At 49.2% G+C, this 19,988-nt stretch overlaps 1 protein-coding gene across 4 annotated transcripts in view; it reads left to right on the top strand.

Moving 5' to 3' along the window:
- The window catches only part of LOC144097449 (uncharacterized), a 94,629-nt gene that overhangs the window by 53,211 nt on the left and 21,430 nt on the right, over positions 1–19,988 (top strand). For 3 of the 4 annotated variants that reach the window (XM_077630170.1, XM_077630169.1, XM_077630172.1), the window contains 2 exons: positions 14,292–14,567; positions 18,321–18,465. In XM_077630170.1, the coding sequence (XP_077486296.1) occupies positions 14,292–14,567; positions 18,321–18,465 (421 nt within the window). The remainder of the gene's footprint in view (positions 1–14,291; positions 14,568–18,320; positions 18,466–19,988) is intronic. The other variant, XM_077630171.1, reaches the window with a different exon arrangement.

Below are 19,988 nucleotides of genomic sequence, written 5' to 3'. Positions count from 1 at the left end.
TGTGTACCGTGTCAGTGAACTGCGGGGAGTAGTACGACGTGACCTTTCTGAAAGCTGAGTCTTGTGTGCTCGAAATGATCTCGGCTTCACGTCCGTTTAGTTGTTTTCTGCCGGGACTACAGAAGCGTCGCCCCCATTTTGCAGCATTGTGCTCCATAAAGTGCTTCATTAAGTGCACCATGAGTGGCCGGATTACGAAGGTGCGTCGGCGGCACTGCGTAATCTGCGTGTTGTTGTTATCCTCAAGGAGTTAATGGTCAATACAGAGGGGCTACTGACAGATGCTGAAAAACGTTTTTCCTGTTAAAAAGCTGCACGTTCATTGATTAAATTGGCAACAAATCGGAAACATCGGTGCGCATGGTATCTTTCACTTCAGGCGCGTCTTTTTTTTTTATTTACTGGCGGCTATGCGCGTCTATATCTGCAATAAACATTTCTGTGACGATTTGTATGAAGCCATCTTGCCGTACATGTGCTCAAGGGCTGAGCCAAAGCAGCAATGTTAAGTTTGGGTTGTGAGATGTCATGGATACCAGGAGCTCTTACGTAAAGCCTTCCTGGTGTTCAATAATACAGCGCGGGCGTCGACCAAAACCGCCGGTCAGCCCCTTATAACGGCGGTAAGCGTGGGACACGGCGAGAGTACGCGCACTCGCACGAAAGCAGTGTCGTCTGCTACGCTGTCCCGATCACGAGGACACACGCCCTGCCTCAATATCTGATCGCTAAAAACCGGCGGGCAGTGCAGCACATGTGCATGACTAAGATGGGACACTGAGACGTGATTCCCCTCTCTTCTTTCCTATTACAGGGGTTTGCACTGACGAAGCAGTGTTAAGACACGAAAAATAAAACTAAGAAATTACATCAGCACGTGGAAACCATTTCCTGGAATGCGAACCTTCTGGTGCCCCTTTTATCGTGTTCCCACCTCGCCGACGGCTGCTCAAATCAGAAGGTTCGCATTCCAGGCAATGGTTTCCACGTGGTGATGTAATTTCTTAGTTTTATTTTTCGTGTCTTAACACTGCTTCGTCAGTGCAGCCCCCTGTAACAGGAAAGAAGAGAGGGAAAACACGTCTCAGTGTCCCATCTTAGTTATGCACATGTGCTCTACTGCCCGCCGGTTTTTAGCAATCAGATATTGAGGCAGGGCGTGTGTCCTCGTGATCGGAGCAGCGTAGCAGACGACGCTCTCCCTTCGTGAGCGTGCGCGAACTCTCGCCATGTTGCACGCTTATCGCGGTTATAAGGCGCAAATCTGTAGTTTGGTCGAAGCTCGCGCTTTATAATTAAAAACCAGGGAGGCTGTACCAACAGATACCAGTGTCCCGACTCATGTACGGTTGTTTCACAGTGCGCAAATGTCTTAATACTTGCCGACTAGTGCAGCTCTTTTTCATTAGCATTTCATGTGCTGCCAAAAAAAAAAAACGCACCACAGTCAATGCTTACGTTTCTCAAAGCAAGCAGCGCATATGCAGTTGTGCCTTATTATTAATATTGTCACCGACAAACGTAGCAAGAAGCGGGAAACACAGCCGTTTATTAGGGCGAGGCTTGCCGAACCGCCGCGCTCATTCGTGACAGAAGACGTTCGGCCACGCGCTGGGAGACAGGTTCGGCCACCAGGTGGCGCCGGCAGAATGTCAGCAGTAGTGTCCCTGTATATGCTCCCGCAGGGAGCAGAGTTGCGCGACTGTTTTCCTCGCGCCGCTCTTGACGCCATTCGCCGAGCGGCCTTCACGTGATTCCGCAGACGACGTTTGTTCCATTTTGAAGAGGAGGAGCCGACTTTCCATGCGCAACGCCGGTTCCTCGCCAGCCCCAGTACCCTCTCGGCTGCCATCGTGATCGAATGCGTCCGGTGCAGTCGGCTGTGGTGCAGTCGGCCGCCTGGTGCAGTCCGGTGCAGTCGGCCGCCTTTTCCGTGCGCTTCAGTTGTATATATTTTGATAGTGTGATAAAAATTACAGTTCAATATAAATTATAAATTGTTCAGCAGGCTCGCTCAAACTCCATGCGGTGACTCATGTTTGCCATCAACAAATTATCTTCATTTTTCCTTCAACGCGACAAGTCCCAAATGAAAATGTGAATAAAGGTTTTGTTCCGAACTAACTGTTCGTGACAGAGCATTTCTCATGTGCAGCCGCTGCCAGCCTGTCTGCTTATTCTGCTGCCACCTCCAGCATTTTGCAGAAATTGTTTGTTTTGCGAAATAAAGAATGTTTGACAAGCAAACTGTATGTGAAATTTTGTTCTAGTCCCAGTCTACTACATAGAAGTGGGAGGCCAGTCACTCTTAATGAGAACAAGCTTTGCCTAGGCTATCTAACTATTTTATTTGTTAAGAGTACCCTTAAGGTTCCACTGACAAGGACGTTAACACTGGAGGAGAGGGGAACAAAAATAGCATGAAATACTTGAAAGCAAAATTGGTTTCTCAGATAATTATTTTTCCTTGCGTAAAAACATGGAGCAGTCCAAAACAAAGATATTTCAGAATGCAGTGAAGGTACATATATTTCAAGTAGGTCAAGAGAAAACGCAATACTGCTTAAGGAAAAACGAGCAAATAACAGCACAGAAAGAGATACACATCACTTTTCGAGATCCTTAGAAACTATTAAAGAAGTACGGCACGTGATGTGTTTGGCTTGAAAAGATGGCCATGGCAGAGGAAAAATGCAATGGAGGGCTAGAAGTCAGAGCAACAAATGATACGTATATTTTATGAAAGATAAGCGCTCGAGTTTGCGATATCTGTGCCCTTGGTTGGTTAGATTTACTTGCGTGCAAAATGCATTGCTTTAGACTGCCCGCATTCACATCGTACGCAGCGTGGTTTCACAAGCTTCGTGCAACATCGGCGGTCGCAACCCTATAGAATAATGTATTTCAATGTGGTTCTGCAGGGAGAGGCAATACCGCACTTCTCTTCATCGCACAACTCACGCAGGTTTTTCATTTTCAATCATTTATGCGCCATTAATGTCCGTACTGCGAGCTATCGCTGTCATTCCGCGATCTTTCTGTCATGCTGTATGATATTTTCGGCAAATCAGATTATTTTTCGGCGTTTTTTTCAACAAAGTATGAAGGGCTTAGCATCGATCCTGAGCACTGATATCGTGAAAGGCAAAAAAAAGGATGCCAGCAATCCAGCGCCGTTTGTAAGCTTTTCAAAAAAAAAATGGCCAGGCTTAGCTTCGTTAAGCCATGAATGCGTTGCATATCTCGATGGAGTTTCGTGCTGCTCCGTTGACTCGATAGGCTATTGACTCGATCGCCATTGAAACTGCCCGTGTAGAAGCGCTCGATCGCCTTTGAGTCGATAGACTCTCGGTTCGAGGGCCCTTGAAATGCCCGTGTGACAGGGGTATAATACCCCTGTCACACGGACACTGTAAAGGTACTTTGAACTAATGCTCCATTACTCTAAGAACGAACGTGCGCTGCCACACGGACGCGCCAAAGGACACCTAGCTCAAAGGAGCTTCTAAACAAGGCAGCTCGAGTTCGTCCTTTGAGGCTTCAAGGGAGTACTCTCTCTCCCAGCGAGTTAACAGCATAAATAAATTGAGAAAAGAAACGTTCAATTTTCATTTTATAAATTCACTTCATAAGATTAGTGGTGTTCTAAAATATAAGATCATTTGTTTTGTGGCAGTCTCACCACGCCATACTCTCGTTCCAGATGTACGAGCGTCACGGTAGCCACGGTAAATATGCCGCCATGTCGGCCATGTTGTTTGTTGCTTTAACATAATACGGTTATAAAACTAATTTACGAAAAAAATGTGACATTTCTGTATTTACATGTGCAGTGAGGTTTGCAATTTTAATAACACTTTTCGCCGATGAGGGCGCTAAAAACTTCTTGCGAAGGTCGTTCCGCGACCGTGTAGCACGGACGAACTCCCTTGAAGTAGTGCTCCTGTGGGAGCATGAAGGAGCATTAGTTCAAAGTGCCTTTAGAGTGCCTGTGTGACAAAGGTATAAGACTGCCCCGGCGAAGGAGCGCAGCTCTTTTATACATATGCCGTGACGTCAATCATAGCGCAGCGCCCCTAGCGGGAGGAGCGGGAGTCAGGTGGTGGCTGCGGCCGCGCGCGACCGCGCCAGTTGGGGCCCAGTTTTTCCTACGTGACGTCACGCGCCGGTACAGCACCCCTAGCGGGAGGAGCGGGAATCAGGTGGTGGCTGCGGCCGCGCGCGACCGCGCGAGTTGGGGCCCAGCTTTTCCTCCGGCTGCCGTGACGTCACGTCACGTGGTTGCGCTAAAGGTCAATAGTGGCTGCCCGGCCGCGCCCAAGGGCTGAACTGAGTGATTGCAATATGCAACGCATAAAAAGCGAACTGCTCTACAGCGTCAGCTCCGTCATGATCCCAGCGCCCGTGCGCTCGAGGAGCTGCTTTCCCGCACAGCCTGGAACAAAATGGCGGACCTTCGCGCAACTCTGCTCCCTGCGGGAGCATATACAGGAACACTAGTCAGTAGTAGGGTGCCTGGATGCTCGCCCTCGCCCCGGAGCGGGGGCGAGGCGCGCAACCAGGCACCCTAGTCAGCAGTGTGTCATTGCCCCCTCCCTTTCAAGAGGCATCGACTCGATGCCGCACGCGAGGGGAAAAAAGCGTAAGGCGGAAGGTAGAAGCGCAAGTGTCTTCGCAGAAAGGAGCTAACGGGAGTAATTTGGCTCATTCGCGCCACGTGCACTACTTCGGACGTCGGTTGTCGAGACGACCGGACAGTTCCTTGAGGGAGCACCTCGTAGGTCATCGCGCTGAGGCGGCGTAACACCTGGTATTGACCAAAGTAACGGCGAAGAAGCTTCTCAGAGCGCCCTCGCAAACGGATCGGGCTCCATACCCAGACTTGGTCACCGGGTGTATAAATCACCTCCCTGCGGGGGAGGTTGTAGCGCTCGGCGTCGCGTTGCTGTTGGCACCCGATTCGCTGTCGAGCAACTTGGCGAGCGGCTTCGGCGTCACGAACAAATTGTTCAGCGTCCACGACAGAAGAGGGAGTAGGATCCGGAAGAAGCATGGCGTCCAGCATGGTCAAGGCTTCGCGACCGTGCATCAAATGGAACGGAGTGAAACGTTTCGTTTCGTGAAGCGCAGTGTTGTACGCGAACGTGATGTAAGGCAGTATCCGGTCCCACTTCGCATGGTCATCGTCGACATACATAGCAAGCATATCGGCAATTGTTTTGTTAAGCCGCTCAGTGAGTCCATTTGTTTGCGGATGGTCAGCTGTAGTCTTTCGATGGCTGGTGCGACTGAGTCGAAGCACCTCGCTCGTAAGTGCCGACGTAAACGCGGTGCCCTTGTCAGTTAATACGACTGTTGGGGCTCCGTAACGAAGCACAATGTTGTGAATGAAAAATTGTGCAACTTCGGCGGCGGTGCCACGGGGAAGGGCCTTGGTCTCACAGTAGCGGCTGAGATAGTCAGTGGCAACAGCAATATATCGGTTACCCATGGAAGACTCCGGAAATGGACCGAGTAAGTCCATGCCGACCTGTTGAAATGGGAGGCTCGGGGGATCGATAGGCTGCAGGAGCCCGGCTGGTTTAGTCGGCGGCGTCTTCCGGCGCTGACACTCACGACAGGTACGCACGTAGCGGTGGACAACCGCATCAAACCTGGGCCAGTAGTACTTGTGGCGTATGCGTGCTAACGTGCGGGAAAACCCGAGGTGGCCCGAGGGAAGGTCGTCGTGGCACGCACGTAGAACTTCGTCACGAAGCATTGTAGGCACTACAAGAAGATATACAGTATCTGTTGGGCCGTAGTTCTTTTTGTAGAGGACACCATCGCGCAAGCAAAACGATGACAGTCCGCGCTTGAAGAGTCGAGGTGGTGATGGAGCGGTTCCCTCGAGGTACTCGATGAGGGGCAGCAGCTCGGAGTCGTCCCTCTGTTGGCGGGCAAGGGTGGGTGTGGTGACAGCTCCTCGAAAAGCGGAATCGTCGTCGGACTCGTCGGTGGGGCAGGGAATAGGAGCGCGCGAGAGACAGTCAGCATAACTGTGTTTCTGGCCGGACTTGTGCACGATGGTGACATCAAATTCTTGTAACCGAAGGCTCCATCGGGCAAGCCGCCCCGAGGGATCTTTCACGTTCGCCAGCCAGCACAGTGAATGATGGTCGCTCACGACCCGAAACGGGCGGCCATACAAGTACAGTCGAAATTTCGTAACTGCCCACAGCACAGCCAGACATTCCTTTTCCGTGGTGGAATAATTGACTTCGAAACGGGATAAACTGCGATTGGCGTAAGCAATCACGCGTTCTAGACCATCCTGTCGCTGAACAAGGACCGCACCAAGACCAACGTTACTGGCATCAATGTGCAGTTCCGTGTCGGCCTCTGCGTCGAAGTGACCAATCACAGGCGCACATTGGAGACGGGACTTGAGTTCCGAGAAGGCTCTATCCTGGTCCTCGCCCCAGAAGAAGGGTTCAGCGTCTTTCGTCAGGCGGGTCAGAGGCTCTGCTAGCTTGGAGAAATTGCGAACAAACCGGCGATAGTACGCGCAGAGGCCCAAGAAAAGACGCAGGCTCCGTTTGTCTGTTGGTTTGGGGAAAGCAGCTACGGCGGCCATCTTTTCGGGGTTCGGACTAACACCTCGAGCGCTCACAATGTGACCAAGAAACTTTAACTCGTGAAACGAAGTGACATTTTTCTGGCTTGAGAGAGAGAGACCAGCGGAACGTATGACCTCGAAAACAGCACGCAAACGCTTCAGATGCTCATCTAATGTGTCAGAGAAAATCACAACATCGCCGAGATATACGAGGCACGACTGCCATTTCAGGCCAGACAGCACAGTGTCCATCATTCGTTGGAATGTGCCAGGGGCAGAGCACAAGCCAAAAGGGAGCACCTTAAACTCGTACAAACCGTCGGGAGTAATAAAGACGGTCTTCTCTCGGTCGCGTTCGTCGACCTCTATTTGCCAGTACCCACTGCGGAGGTCAAGGAATGAAAAGTAGGTGGCATGGCGCAGGCGGTCTAGGGAGTCATCAATGCGTGGCAGAGGATACACATCCTTTTTCGTGACGTTATTGAGGCGTCTGTAATCCACACAGAACCTGAGGGTGCCATCTTTCTTCGTGACGAGGACAACAGGCGATGCCCAGGGGGTCGTGGACGGTTGTATGACGTCGTCCTGAAGCATTTGAGTAACCTTACGCCGGATGGCGTGACGTTCTTTTGAAGACACGCGATAAGGGCGCTGGCACAGTGGTCTTTGGTCGTCAGCAACGATAATTCGGTGCTTGGTAAGCGGCGTCTGTCGTACCTTGGAAGTCGATGCAAAACAGTCACGGAAGGAAGAGATGAGGTTTCCACGCAGCGTTTCTGACTGGCCGAGAGGTGCGGGTTTACGTCGGTCGGAATGGCTATAGCCGTCGTCTCGTCGAGGTCTGACGCGGTGGACAAAGAGCACTGCCTGGTACACTCTCCAAGCTCGTCAAAATAAGCGATGACCACTGTCTTCGTTAAATGCTGTGGTTCACAGGTAAAGTTGATGATTGAGGTGTCGGTGCGACCGTTGTGAAGTTCTACTAGGCCTCGCGCGACACAAACTTGCCGAGCGAGTAATAATAATATTAATTGGTTTTTTTTGGGGGGGGGGGGAAGGAAATGGCGCAGTATCTGTTTCACATATCTTTGGACACCTGAACCGCGCCGTAAGGGAAGGGATAAAGGAGGGAGTGAAAGAAGAGGGGAAGAATAGGTGCCGTAGTGGAGGGCTCCGGAATAATTTCGACCACCTGGGGATCTTTAACGTGCACTGACATCGCGCTGCACACGGGCGCCTTAGCGTTTTACCTCCATAAAAACGCAGCCGCCGCGGTCGGGTTCGAACCCGGGAACTCCGAATCAGTAGTCGAATGCCCTAACCACTGAGCCACCTTGGCGGGGCGAGCGAGTAGCAGCGAAACGTTCGCTTCAGCGATGCCAAGAGTGCCGGTGCTGTCATTACACTCGACTGTGATAAACTTGCTGGCTCGCGGAGGGATCGTTATGTGGTCGTCACATACGCGCAACGTTAATCTGCTGGGCACGGTGTTGGTGTCAACGGCTCGCTGCGCGGAAAAAGATACCATGAGCTGCCGAAGGTCGATGACCGCGCCATACTCTTGAAGGAAATCCATGCCCAGAATGAGGTCTTTCGAACAGTCACTTAGTACGGCAAAAGAACCAGTGAAAGTAAGACCGCGGATCTGGATGCGACAGGTGCAGACGCCGATCGGCGTCACTACATGGCCACCAGCGGTGCGGTTCACGGGTCCACACCAAGGCGACAGAACCTTACGGAGGGTTGTGGCGAGCTGCCTGCTCATCACAGAAAAATCAGCGCCGGTATCAAGGAGTGCGGTCACTTCATGACTGTCGGCGGTCACACAAATGTCAGCAGCAACTAATCGTTCGCAGCACGTCGGATCAGGTCGTCCGCGTTCGGGCCGTCGCGTCAAATCGTCGGGTGGAGGCTGTTGACTCTGTGCAGTGGCGGCGGCCCTACCCGCGGAGGACACCGTCTTCAGTTTTCCCGGCGAGGAGACGTGCCTCTGAACTGACCAGAGGATGAGGGCCGACTGGGCGTTCAACCTTCAACGTTCAACCTTACGCAGATTGTCGACACGCCGACTCGTGTTCATAACCAAACCAGTTCTATTCTAGACCTATTCTTCTTTAGCGATCACTTTCCAAGCAGTGCCATAACAATAGAAACACTTCAAGGGCTATCAGATCATGCATTAATAGTGTGTAAATTGCCTATAACTAACCTTGTTAGCCCGGATCGTACTGAAAAACGTGTCCTCGCATTTAATAGGGCCAATGATGATGCTATTATGACTTATCTCGTTCATAAATACGAGAACTTTTCCCATTTATGTCAAGATAAGCAGTCCAGTATTGACAGCGTCTGGCAGTATTTTAAAAATCTTGTTATGCATTGCATGGAAAGCTTCGTCCCAACAGTTCGAAAAGTTGTAAAAAACCACAATCCCTGGATCACGCGTAAAATAAATAATATTAAACGAAGGATCAAAAGACTCATACAGCGGAACAAATTTCACTCCATTCCTGACTACCACCCTCGCCTTAATTCATTAAATAGCCAACTTAAACATGCAACTCGAAATGCAAAAGAACATTCCTGCAACACTACATTACAAAACTTTATTAAAACTGCACCAAGCAAATTTTGGCGTTACTTGAGCACAAAGCAAAAGATAAGACTTCCCATGTCATCTCTGGACGGCAAACTTAATGCAGATTCGTTCAACAAATATTTTCAATCGGTCTTCACTGTTGATAAAAACCACGTTGGCCAGACTGCGCCACAACACTATGGCCACGAGCATCTCGTTGATACACCTACAATTTCTGAGGCTGGTGTGCTATCCTTGCTTCTAAATGTTGATGAAAAGAAAAGTAGCGGCCCAGATGACATTCCTAATGGTTTTCTAAAACGTTATGCCGAGCCTTGTAGCAAATATCTTTGTCTTCCTTTCCAGAAATCAATTCGTGAATGTTGTATTCCCTCTGAATGGAAAATCACCAAAGTAATCCCTTTCCACAAATCAGGTGACAAACACTGCCCGAATAATTATCGACCCATATCTCTGATATGTACATGTGGGAAAATTCTGAAACACATTATCCTAAAATTTATGACTCAATACGTAGAAGCTAAAAAGCTAATTCAGCCTTGCCAGCACGGTTTTAGAAATGGTCTATCCACTATAACACGACTTGTTGAATTCGTGCATGATCTTGCGCAAGGTATTAACAATCAGTCGCAATTCGATATAATTTTCCTTGACTTTCCAAAGCGTTCGACCGAGTGTCGCACCAAAAATTGATGTATAAACTCAAGCATTTAATTTGTGATGGTCCCGTCGCAAAATAAATCAGCAGTTTTTTGTCTGAACGTTGTCAGTTTGTCCAATTTGACGGACATACCTCCGACATTATTCCCGTGGTATCTGGTGTCCCCCAAGGATCTGTACTGGCGCCTCTTTTATTTTTGCTATTTATTAATGATATAACTAACCAAAATGAAGTACAAATGAGACTTTTTGCAGACGATTGCGTTCTTTATCATGAAATTAAAAATACGTCTGACCAGATCAAACTAAATAGCGCTTTGAATAAAGTTTTTCAGTGGTGTCATGATTGGAGTATGGTCATTAACAAAGACAACACTGTTTCTATGTCCGTCACAAAGAAAAAAAAATCCGCTTAAGTTCACTTATGGTTCTGATAACAGTGCGCTACGAACTGTTACGGAATACCTATGTCTGGGCATCCTTATCTCATCCGACCTGAACTGGACAACGCACGTTCAGTATGTAGCAAATAAGGCAATGAACAAGCTACTTATCCTCAAACGTGCCTTGAAAAACTCGCCTCCCGAGATAAAGCTTCTGGCATGCACTTCACTTATACGCCCGGTATTAGAAAATGCTAACGTTACACGGTTCCGTTATACAGGCACTAGCGTAGCCGCACTGTAAAGTGTGCAGCGAAAAGCTGCGCGATTTATCAATAACCAGTACAGGCGCACAGACTCACCTACTGAACTTTTGCATCGCGCAGGACTTCAGCCTTTATCTATCCGATCGAAACTGCACCGCTTGAAATTCCTATACTTACTTCTGCACAATTCATTTAAGCTTAACTCTGAAGACTTCGTCAATATAAGCCACTCCAGAATCACCCGCCGCAAACATCCTCTTACACTTGAAGAATTTTTTTGTTGCAATAACACATTCTATTTTTCTTTTTTTCCGCGAGCAGTTCGCGAATGGAATGCCTTTGACGCTTCGATTGTAATGCAGCCGACAGTTCTCAAATTTTTGGAGCTTGCCGAGCTGAGTATACTGCCACAAAACTGACTAAATATTCTTAAAATGTTCGTGATATATACTGTGTTCTATATAACTGATTACCCCGAATTTGTTTGTTCTTGTCTTGATTTAAGTAGACCCATCCTTATTATTGTACAACTGCTTACTGTTCTATAATTGTTTTTATCTGGAAGATGGGTATTTTTGACATCTGCCCACCCCTGTAAAAACCCCGGTTGGGGTTGACAGTATGTTGAAAATAAAAAAAGCGCCTTGGGGACGGCGATCGCGATTGGTGCCACTGCGAGGTCGGGGGCAGCACTTGAGTGGCCAGGTACTCCTCTATGTCCTGCGGTCTTTCACCATAGCGCGGTCGAGGTGCGTCTGGTGGGAATCCTCTCAAACCCAGCCTCCGGTACGGACAATTCCGCAGAATATGGCCGGGCTCCCCGCAGGGGTAGCAGAGCGGGTGATTGTTGGATGTTCGCCATACGTGCGCTTTGCTGAAAGGAGGGCACAAGTTCTGCTGCTGCTCGACGGGACGCCGGTAACGATGGGGTGGTCGTGCTTCGGCAACGGGGCGAAACGCTTGCGGCGCGGGGGCAGGTCGGCGCAGGGCATCGCTGCAGGACATCACGTGCGGCTCCGATAGTGATGCTGGTGGTGGCTGCACCGCCCGCCGAATTTCATCGCGGAGGACATCGCCTGTAGAATGTGTGCTTGCCGACGGAGCATCCAAGTGGAGCTGTCGCAGTTCTTCGCGAACAATGCTCCGCACAAACTCTCGCAGCGCCTCATCCCCGAGACCTGGTAAGGACGTGCGGTAGTGAGAGGCCGCTACATTTGCCTGACGGCCGTATTGGGCCCTCCGTTCCTGCAGTGAACGTTCCATGCTCGTAGCTTCCTTAGCGAAGGCGGCGACGGTTCTCGGAGGGTCGCGCATGAGGCCAGCAAACAGCTGCTCCTTTAGCCCACGCATTAAGTGCCGCACATTTGTAGCTTCGGGCATAGCCGGGTCGGCCCGATTGAAGAGGCGGGTCATGTCTTCAATAAACAAGGCCACTCTCTCGTTGGACTGCTGTGACCTCGAGCGAAGGGCAATTTCAGCATTTTCCTTTCGTTCATTCGAGCTGAATGTAGCGAGAAGCTCACGGCGAAAAGCTGCCCAGTTGGAAAGGGATGCCTCGTGGTTCTCGAACCACGTTTTCGCCTAGTCTTGCAGTGCGAAATAAACATTCATCAGCTTCCGCTCGTCGTCCCATTGGTTGAATGCAGCAACCCGGTCAAAACTGGCCAACCAATCTTCAACATCCTCGAACCGGTCGCCGTGGTAGGATGGGGGCGACCAAGGTGCGAGAAGGACGAACGGCGGGGCACTGCCAGAGTACAGACCTGTCTGGATACGAGTGGTGGAAGTCATAGCTCGCACAGGACTTGTCAATGGCTCGAACTCGGGTTGCAGGCTTCGTAGGCGACGGCTGGCTTTGTGAACAGGTGTGGCGTCCGCACGTCGGGGAGAAGCGTCAAGGATTTCGACGGGGTCAGCGTACATGGGATGGTACCCAGCACGGCTCCACCAAATGTCACCGACAAACGTCGCAAGAAGCGGGAAACACAGCCGTTTACTAGGGTGAGGCTTGCCGAACCGCCGCGCTCATTCGAGACAGAAGACGGTTCGGCCACGCGCTGGGAGACAGGTTCGGCCGGCAGAACGTCAGCAGTGTGGCAGTATGAGCACTTTGTTCTGGATCAAAACTGTACATAGACCGAGTTTTCCGTAATAGCGAATCGTGATTAAAAACAAAACAAAAAAAACAGTTTCAGTAAACCGCCGAGTTTTCCGTATTGGCGAATCGTGATTAAAAACAAAAACAAAAAAGCATTTTCAGTAAACTGCTGTGATTAAAATGTATTTGCTTAGCAGCATGGAGTAAAGTTGGATTTTAGACAAATGCTTTGCAAATTTAAGTGCATTATCGTAGTTGTAATGGCCATTGGTAAAGAGGCAGCAATCTTGAAGTGCTCCGTAAGCCAATACAGACGGGATAGAGACTGCGCTCGTTGAATCAGCACCTGATGCCATATTTGTTGTTGCTTTCACTATACACTTCTGTCGCCGAGCTGCTCGACAACTCAGCTTTATTGGTGTCAGTTGTTAAGCAGCGCTTCCTAGTTAAGCTGCACCAGTTTTTGTGAGACATTCTCGAAGTCTTTAGAAGCAAATATCATCGATGCACATGCCCAAGTACATCTGCGTTCATTTACCTCTATTGTCCTTGTCTGAATGCGCTAATCCATATGCCTCAAACCAACAATCAACGTGGAATATGCGAGAGAGTTACTGTTACAACGGCATCTCACATCTTGAGTACACCATGAAATTATATCAACTGCGCGCAAACAATGCAGACAGCAATCGAAGGCCACAAGGAAAAGAATTGCAATCATATCCACGCTTACCATCGACTAGAGTAATGGGGGAAAGTATTCATGCTGCTGCGTGTTGTGCTGCCATTTTTGACATACCAAGGGCTGCCAATAAAGGCATCGAGCTCGCAGGGACTTAGAGCTTCCTCGTCTTAGTTCGAGCAGCAATTAACAGAGGGAGGCCATCCAGTGCATTCTAATTCATCCCTATTCGCTCCATGTAAAACAAACGCTTAGAGCTCCAGCGTCTCCAGTGCCGAAAGTACCCTCCTCCTCACACAAAAGTAGGCACCCAAGACGCTATCTCTTGGCGTCCGACCCAGACGAACACTTTCCTTCATCTCCACAAACTTCACCTCATGCACCCAACACTATACCCTGACACAAGCCCGTGATGCCAGGCCCGTCCAGCACTCTTCCGCATTTCGTGGGGATGAGGGGCGAAACCGAACCACTTACAGACGCAGTACACGTCATTTGAGCGGCGGGAGGCGATGCTGTCAAGCGATCGTATCGAGGACCAAAGAGCCCTCATAAACAGATCCTTCCGTCTGACAGCTCAAGCTAGTGGAGCCCTGGAATGAGGAGCCTACCCACAAGCCTCAAGAAACATTCCTCTGATTTTATTAAAGTTCACCTACCTACCTACCTCGTCTTTTCTTCGCGGGAGCCCCTACTTAACTACTCTTCCTCATTGTCTCCCTCTTCTTCGAAGCTCGTATAATCATCCTCCTCCTTACGTGGCCATGTATCCAGTGTTTGGTCATGCATAGGTACAGTGCGCCGTTATAAAGACATGGATTCCCTTGTTATCCGGGAGAGCGTGGAGCTGGTTTATTATCCAGGCGTAAGGCGGGATATCGCTAAAGCTTGGGGACACGGGACAAGTGACGCGGGGAAAGTGAGAACATAGATTCATGACGTCAGTTCCTGCACCAACAGGCGACGTCAAGCATCTCGCCTGTTCTTGTGGGACCCACCGCGCAGGTGTCTGCGCTGTTCGGCTTCCCGTCGCGGCTGCACCGCCTCATGCACGAGATGCAGCAGTCGCGCGTGCGCCTGGGAGCCATGCGCAAGCTGTGCGTCGCGGGCAGCCAAGTGAGCGAAGGGATGATGCGCGAAGCGCTTGTCGTGTTCCCCAACCTGCGCTGCTTCCGGAACTTCTACGGCGTCGCCGAATGCTGCGGACTTCTGGCTGCCCCAGGACAGGAGGAGATCAACTACTCGGACCAGGGACTGCCGACGCCCAACGTCGAGATGAAGGTTTCGCCTTGGCGGTCCCCACTGCTCTCTAATTCGTAGTCGACGCCTACGTGTGATCATGAGCCGCCGTGTAGTGTAAGGCTCTGTGCTAATTTCGTTCACCAGGAGTTCGTAGAAGGAACGCTGAGCATAAATTCATCTAGGAAGGTTACAAACTGCGCACAAGTACGAGGACAGGAGGCTAAAAAACGAATACGACACCACGTTTATTCGCTTCTGTTCTCGTCCTTTGGTTCAGTTTCTAACCTTCCTCGAAAATAAACCGCGAGAAAGTTCTGCTAACTCCATCCATTTTTCTTCTTAGTAAAAGGTTGATTCTTTGGCTCTTTTCCGATATTTAGGTTTGTTGGAATAGGATACAACATTCTTTATTGGACAGCATTAGTAGCCACACATACAAGAACGAGTGCGGCAAAGCCATAAGTGGGTTTTTGTAGCGCCATCGGCAGCAAGATATGAATTTACTGCTTTAAAAAAATGGGATTGTAACATTGTAACTCGTTTTATCCACTAGATTCAAACTCATGACGTGAAGCCGGACATAAGTTTTTGGGCTAGTTGGTAACTTTCTCGAATAATAACGGCAGAGAAGGAGCACAAAATCTTAAGACAGCACAGGAGAGAGCAGCACAGCGACAGAACAGCATAAGGAAAAAAACGGCACAGCGACAAAACGGCTCAGGGAAAAAACGGCATTGCGACAAAACAGCACAGGGATAAAACAGCACGCGTCAAAGCAGCACGCCGGACAAGACAGCACACCGACAACACAGCACAGCGACAAAACAGCACGACGACAGAAAAGTGCAGGGAAAAACAGCACAGCTACAAAACAGCACATCGCAGTACAGTGCAGCGCTGCAGGAGGAGTGGACTATCATAGCCATAACCGGAAACAGTATTCACAACACATGCTTCAGCGACCTTAGGAGTTAGCGAGTGCTGGTTTCAGACACAATAAGGAATACGGTAGGGTAATATTCGCGATTTCAACTATAGGCTTTCTTTAATGGCGGGTAATGAAATGAATAAGGCTGAAGAAGTTGTTCTGGAAGGATCGATTCCGCGAGTTGACAATCTTGGTGTTGAATTCTGGCAAATGCGCCCGATTTATGGGCTCTGGGTGTACCAGAAGGTCTAATTCTTCTTAACTCTCGCTGTCGGCAATTAAATCTTCGACAATTTTCTTTGGAGCGAGCTACAGGGCCTCACAGATTGAAAATATCCAGTATGCGATACTTCTAACGAAGCAGGATTGCCCGAGCCGACATTTTCAGGTTGTTTGGTGTTTAACCAGAACGCTGCACAGTCGTCTGAGGCTAGCTCAACTCCATTCAAATTAAATGGAGTCTAACTCAAGTTAGTTTTTTCTATTTTCTGTTCATTTCGCACGTTTGGCTGCCGTGAGCTTCAATAATCGAACATACATTAGGCAGTCTGCATCCACTCTGTTTTGTGACAAAAATGGCGAATAGATTTATGTTTTGTTGTGGCAATCCTTTCAATAAAAGCAAGTTCGGTTCGGTACCCGAATTGTGTGGCGTGAAACTAAAAATTAGATGTCTTTTGTCCTTTACACATTTTCGCTCGTCCTTTATTTTCTTTCTCGAAGCTGTTAATTGCCATTTTGATGCTTCTGAATTTAAGAACATTTGCGTCAGAAATGTACGAAGCAGAAAAAAATGATAATACATCAATCAGAATTTGAACCTGAGATGCGCTAAGCTTTTCGATGCCTTGGAGCTCTTGGCCATCGCAGCAGCCTCTCGCTTTCCCTATTCGAATTTGTAGCCTCTCTTGCTATGCTTTGAAGTTGCCATCGCCGCGAGTGTTCGCTATGGCCGCTGAAGAGCGGGCGAGGGCTAGGACATGCCAAAGAGCGAAGTCAAGCGAGAGACGCCATGCATGCTGCCTATTGGAAGCGGCTACGTGCGGCAGCGCGTAATGGATCGAAAGCAGCCAAGGAAACCGAACCTCGCAAGCAAATAAGACTAGCTAAACTACCGGGATCATTTGACTGCAGAGCAGGTGCCCGCGCCATTTTAACTCTTAGCTGCCCAGATCCTTATTACATAACACAGAAAGCAACTAGATCATTGAAGCCATGCAGCAAGAACCAAACCGCTAGTTCCGCCATATGCAACGTTCAAGCAACGCTGTTCCTCGAAAAATGAGCCTGCCCTGTTTCTTAATTAACCAGCTGAATGAGCACTCGCTAAATCCAAAGGTCGCTGCCGCATGTGTTGTGATTTATAGTTCACCCCTCCAGCAGCGCTACACTGTACTCCGGTGTGCTGTTTTGTCGTCGTGCAGTTTTTTCCCTGCGCTTTTCTGTCATCGTGCTATTTTGTCGCTGTGCCGCTTTCTCCGGCGTGGTCTTTTCACGCGTGCTGTTTTGTCGCCATGCTGTTTTTTCCCTGTGCCGTTTTATCGCTGCGCCGTTTTTTCCCTGTGCTGTTTTGTCGCTGTGCTATTTTTGTGCGCTGTTTTGACGCATGCGGTTTTGATGTGTGTAGTTCTTTTGTGTCGCCGGATTGTCGGCATGGCCGAATATTTTGTCTCGCAGAGATTATCGAAAGATATTTGCTTTTCTTTGGAGAATAGCTAACTTTCATATAAGACAGACATCCACTAGATAAGGTTCCTTCAAGGTCATTTACTCTGGGTCACCTCAACTACTGACGCTGCTCGTGTAGATGTAAACCGTTGTGGTAACGTCCTCATGTCCTAATCAAAGTACGACACACTGGGGGCCAGCTGCGAGCGGCCTCTGGAAGAAATGAAATGTATTTCTTACATAAAATCAATGTACTTGGTTTCACCGGGAAGATGGGAAAATCAGCATTCGGCATTAAGAGGACACTGCCAATAGAAGTTGACTTCCGTTCATGGGGTAACGCGTTCCAATCACAAAGACACCACTCTAACGAAAACGGAACTTTTGTTCGTTTTGTTGTTCGAAAAAAACAAATACAGGTGTCGCCATCACCGCCTGATTGCGCAAGTAATTTTTTTTTTGCACGTCAACGGCAAATATTTTCGCGGATCTCTGAGGCTACGCTACATTATCGTTAATAATAATAATAATTGGTTTTTTGGCGGGAAAGGAAATGGCGCAGTATCTGTCCATATATCGTTGGACACCTGAACCGCGCCGTAAGGGAAGGGATAAAGGAGGGAGTGAAAGAAGAAAGGAAGAAGAGGTGCCGTAGTGGAGGGCTCCGCAATAATTTCGACCACCTGGGGATCTTTAACGTGCACTGACATCGCACAGCACACGGGCGCCTTAGCGTTTTTCCTCCATAAAAAACGCAGCCGCCGCGGTCGGGTTCGAACCCGGGAACTCCGGATCAGTAGTCGAGCGCCCTAACCACTGAGCCACCGCGGCGGGTCTACATTATCGTTGAATTCAAAAGAGTGGCAAGCCACCACTTTCGGTAAGGATGTCACGAGCTCAAGTTCACCAATGGGAGGATAGTTAAATATGGTTTTCTAGGTGACAAGCATGCCTAGCTGCCGGAGAAACGTCAGCATAACCACAAAGAGCCACATACTCACTCACTGAGAATAACCATTGGCTGTGCTTGTCTTCAGTGTCTCTTAAGAACTGTATGTTCAGGAGAGTCCTTGCGCTCAGATTTGGGCAAGCAGCTGACGGAAAATATTCAGTCTTGAGGAGCCGCACTTTTTTTACGGCACACGTCAATCAAATGTTCGGGGCGAACTCAGAAGGGCATTGTCGGCGTCGCGCAGTTCGTCTCCCCGATGACGGGAAAGGCGGTGGGACCCAAGGAGCACGGCGAGGTATTCTTCCGTACACCGTCCATGATGCGCGGCTACTACAAGCAGCCCAAGGAGACGGCCCTCATCATCGACGCTAACGGCTGGTGCCGAACGGGTCAGTAAACCTAATGGCGCCAAAGTGAAAGTTTCCAAGCCTTGTCTACGCCGCAGATCCTCGCAGAATAAGCACATTTTCACTTCTGCCACCCGCCGCTCATTTTATTCCCAGTCAGCTTCCGTCCCTGAAGTCTCATAGTTCGTGGTTCGTCACCACAGTAGAAGAGAGGATAGAAAGTGAAATTTTCGAACCAGCGTGAATAAGGTGAAAGAGGGAAGTCTCAATCCGGGGGCCAATGTTTCAACAAGAGAACTCGTCCTCATCTTGGGTATTTTTCAGCGCTTCGAGAAAAGAACATCTCTTCGCCTGGGCAGAGTCGGCCAGGCTACAAAACATCGGTCAGTCGACTGAGGCTTCCTCTTCCTCCCCTTGTTATCACCATTGTGCGACGCCGGACACTGAAAAGAACAGTTTCACTCATTAGAAAAATATGACAGAGCCGGTCCCAAAATACAACGCAAATTTTGATTGTCCTGTCGTTACGACAGATTTTCCTGTAGTATTGTGAAGTAATCTGCTGTCGCGACAGAAGTGGGTCGGTCGTTACGACAGGAGAATCCTCAATACTACAGAACATCTAGTTATTACTACAAGAATTTCTACTTTCAGGTCCCAAAATACTACGTGAATATCTGTTGTGGCAACATAAAATTTCCTGTTGTAACAACACAACAAAACTAGAACTGCGGAACTAAAACTGCAGTTTTAGTTCCTTGTACTCTCGTTTATACGCAGCTCTTGCTCAGAATTCGCTCTTTCTTCGCTTGCATAAACTCATTCAACCGTTCAATATTTTTCTCCCGCTACGAGGCCTGCCCAAAGATGTAAACCTTCATGTTTTTTGTCCTCTTTCGGCAAGACCAAGGCACAATGGCGGTTTACAAAGTCCGTGGTAGCATCTACGTCAAGGTCCTCCTGAACAATAATCTAATCGGCCACTGAACCAAGATGGCAGCTTTCAGTTGGGAAATATGACTACGACGATGTCCCTTGCCCCGGACGAAGTCTCCAGTGCAATTTCGGCGGCAAATCAGGAATACGTGCCAAATGCAAACCGCGTGGCCGAGGTTGCTCATCGCGCACGCTTCGCGGCAACTCGAGCGAACCCCAGTGTTTAGTGACGGCATTCGTATTCAATTTAGCGCTTAGTTGTATGGGGGGGTTTAACGTTCCAAAGTGACTCGGGCTATGGGCGAGGCCAATTAAGTGCTGATCACTCATAATGAGAAGAGGGCATCCCATAACCTTATGTGTATGCGACAAACCCCGAAGACTATGAATAATATCCTGAACAGCAACTAGCTTGCAAAAAAAGCCAGAAGTCTGCTACTCCAGCTGTCCCATAAAGAAAGTCCTTAGACACCGTTCAGCAGCGTTGTACTGCAGCTTCGAACCCGAGCGAGCCGGAGAACGGCTGCCGCAATGCCAAAGGATGCAGCAGAAAGGCTTCAAAACCAGTTACGACAAGAATGCGGATTGAGAAGGGCAATTCCAACGTGCAGCTTTGTTCAGCGCCGTGA

This window comes from Amblyomma americanum, chromosome 7, assembly GCF_052857255.1.
Source record: "Amblyomma americanum isolate KBUSLIRL-KWMA chromosome 7, ASM5285725v1, whole genome shotgun sequence".
In the NCBI taxonomy this organism is placed as follows: domain Eukaryota; kingdom Metazoa; phylum Arthropoda; class Arachnida; order Ixodida; family Ixodidae; genus Amblyomma; species Amblyomma americanum.
This window is presented reverse-complemented; position numbering and strand designations above follow the sequence as displayed.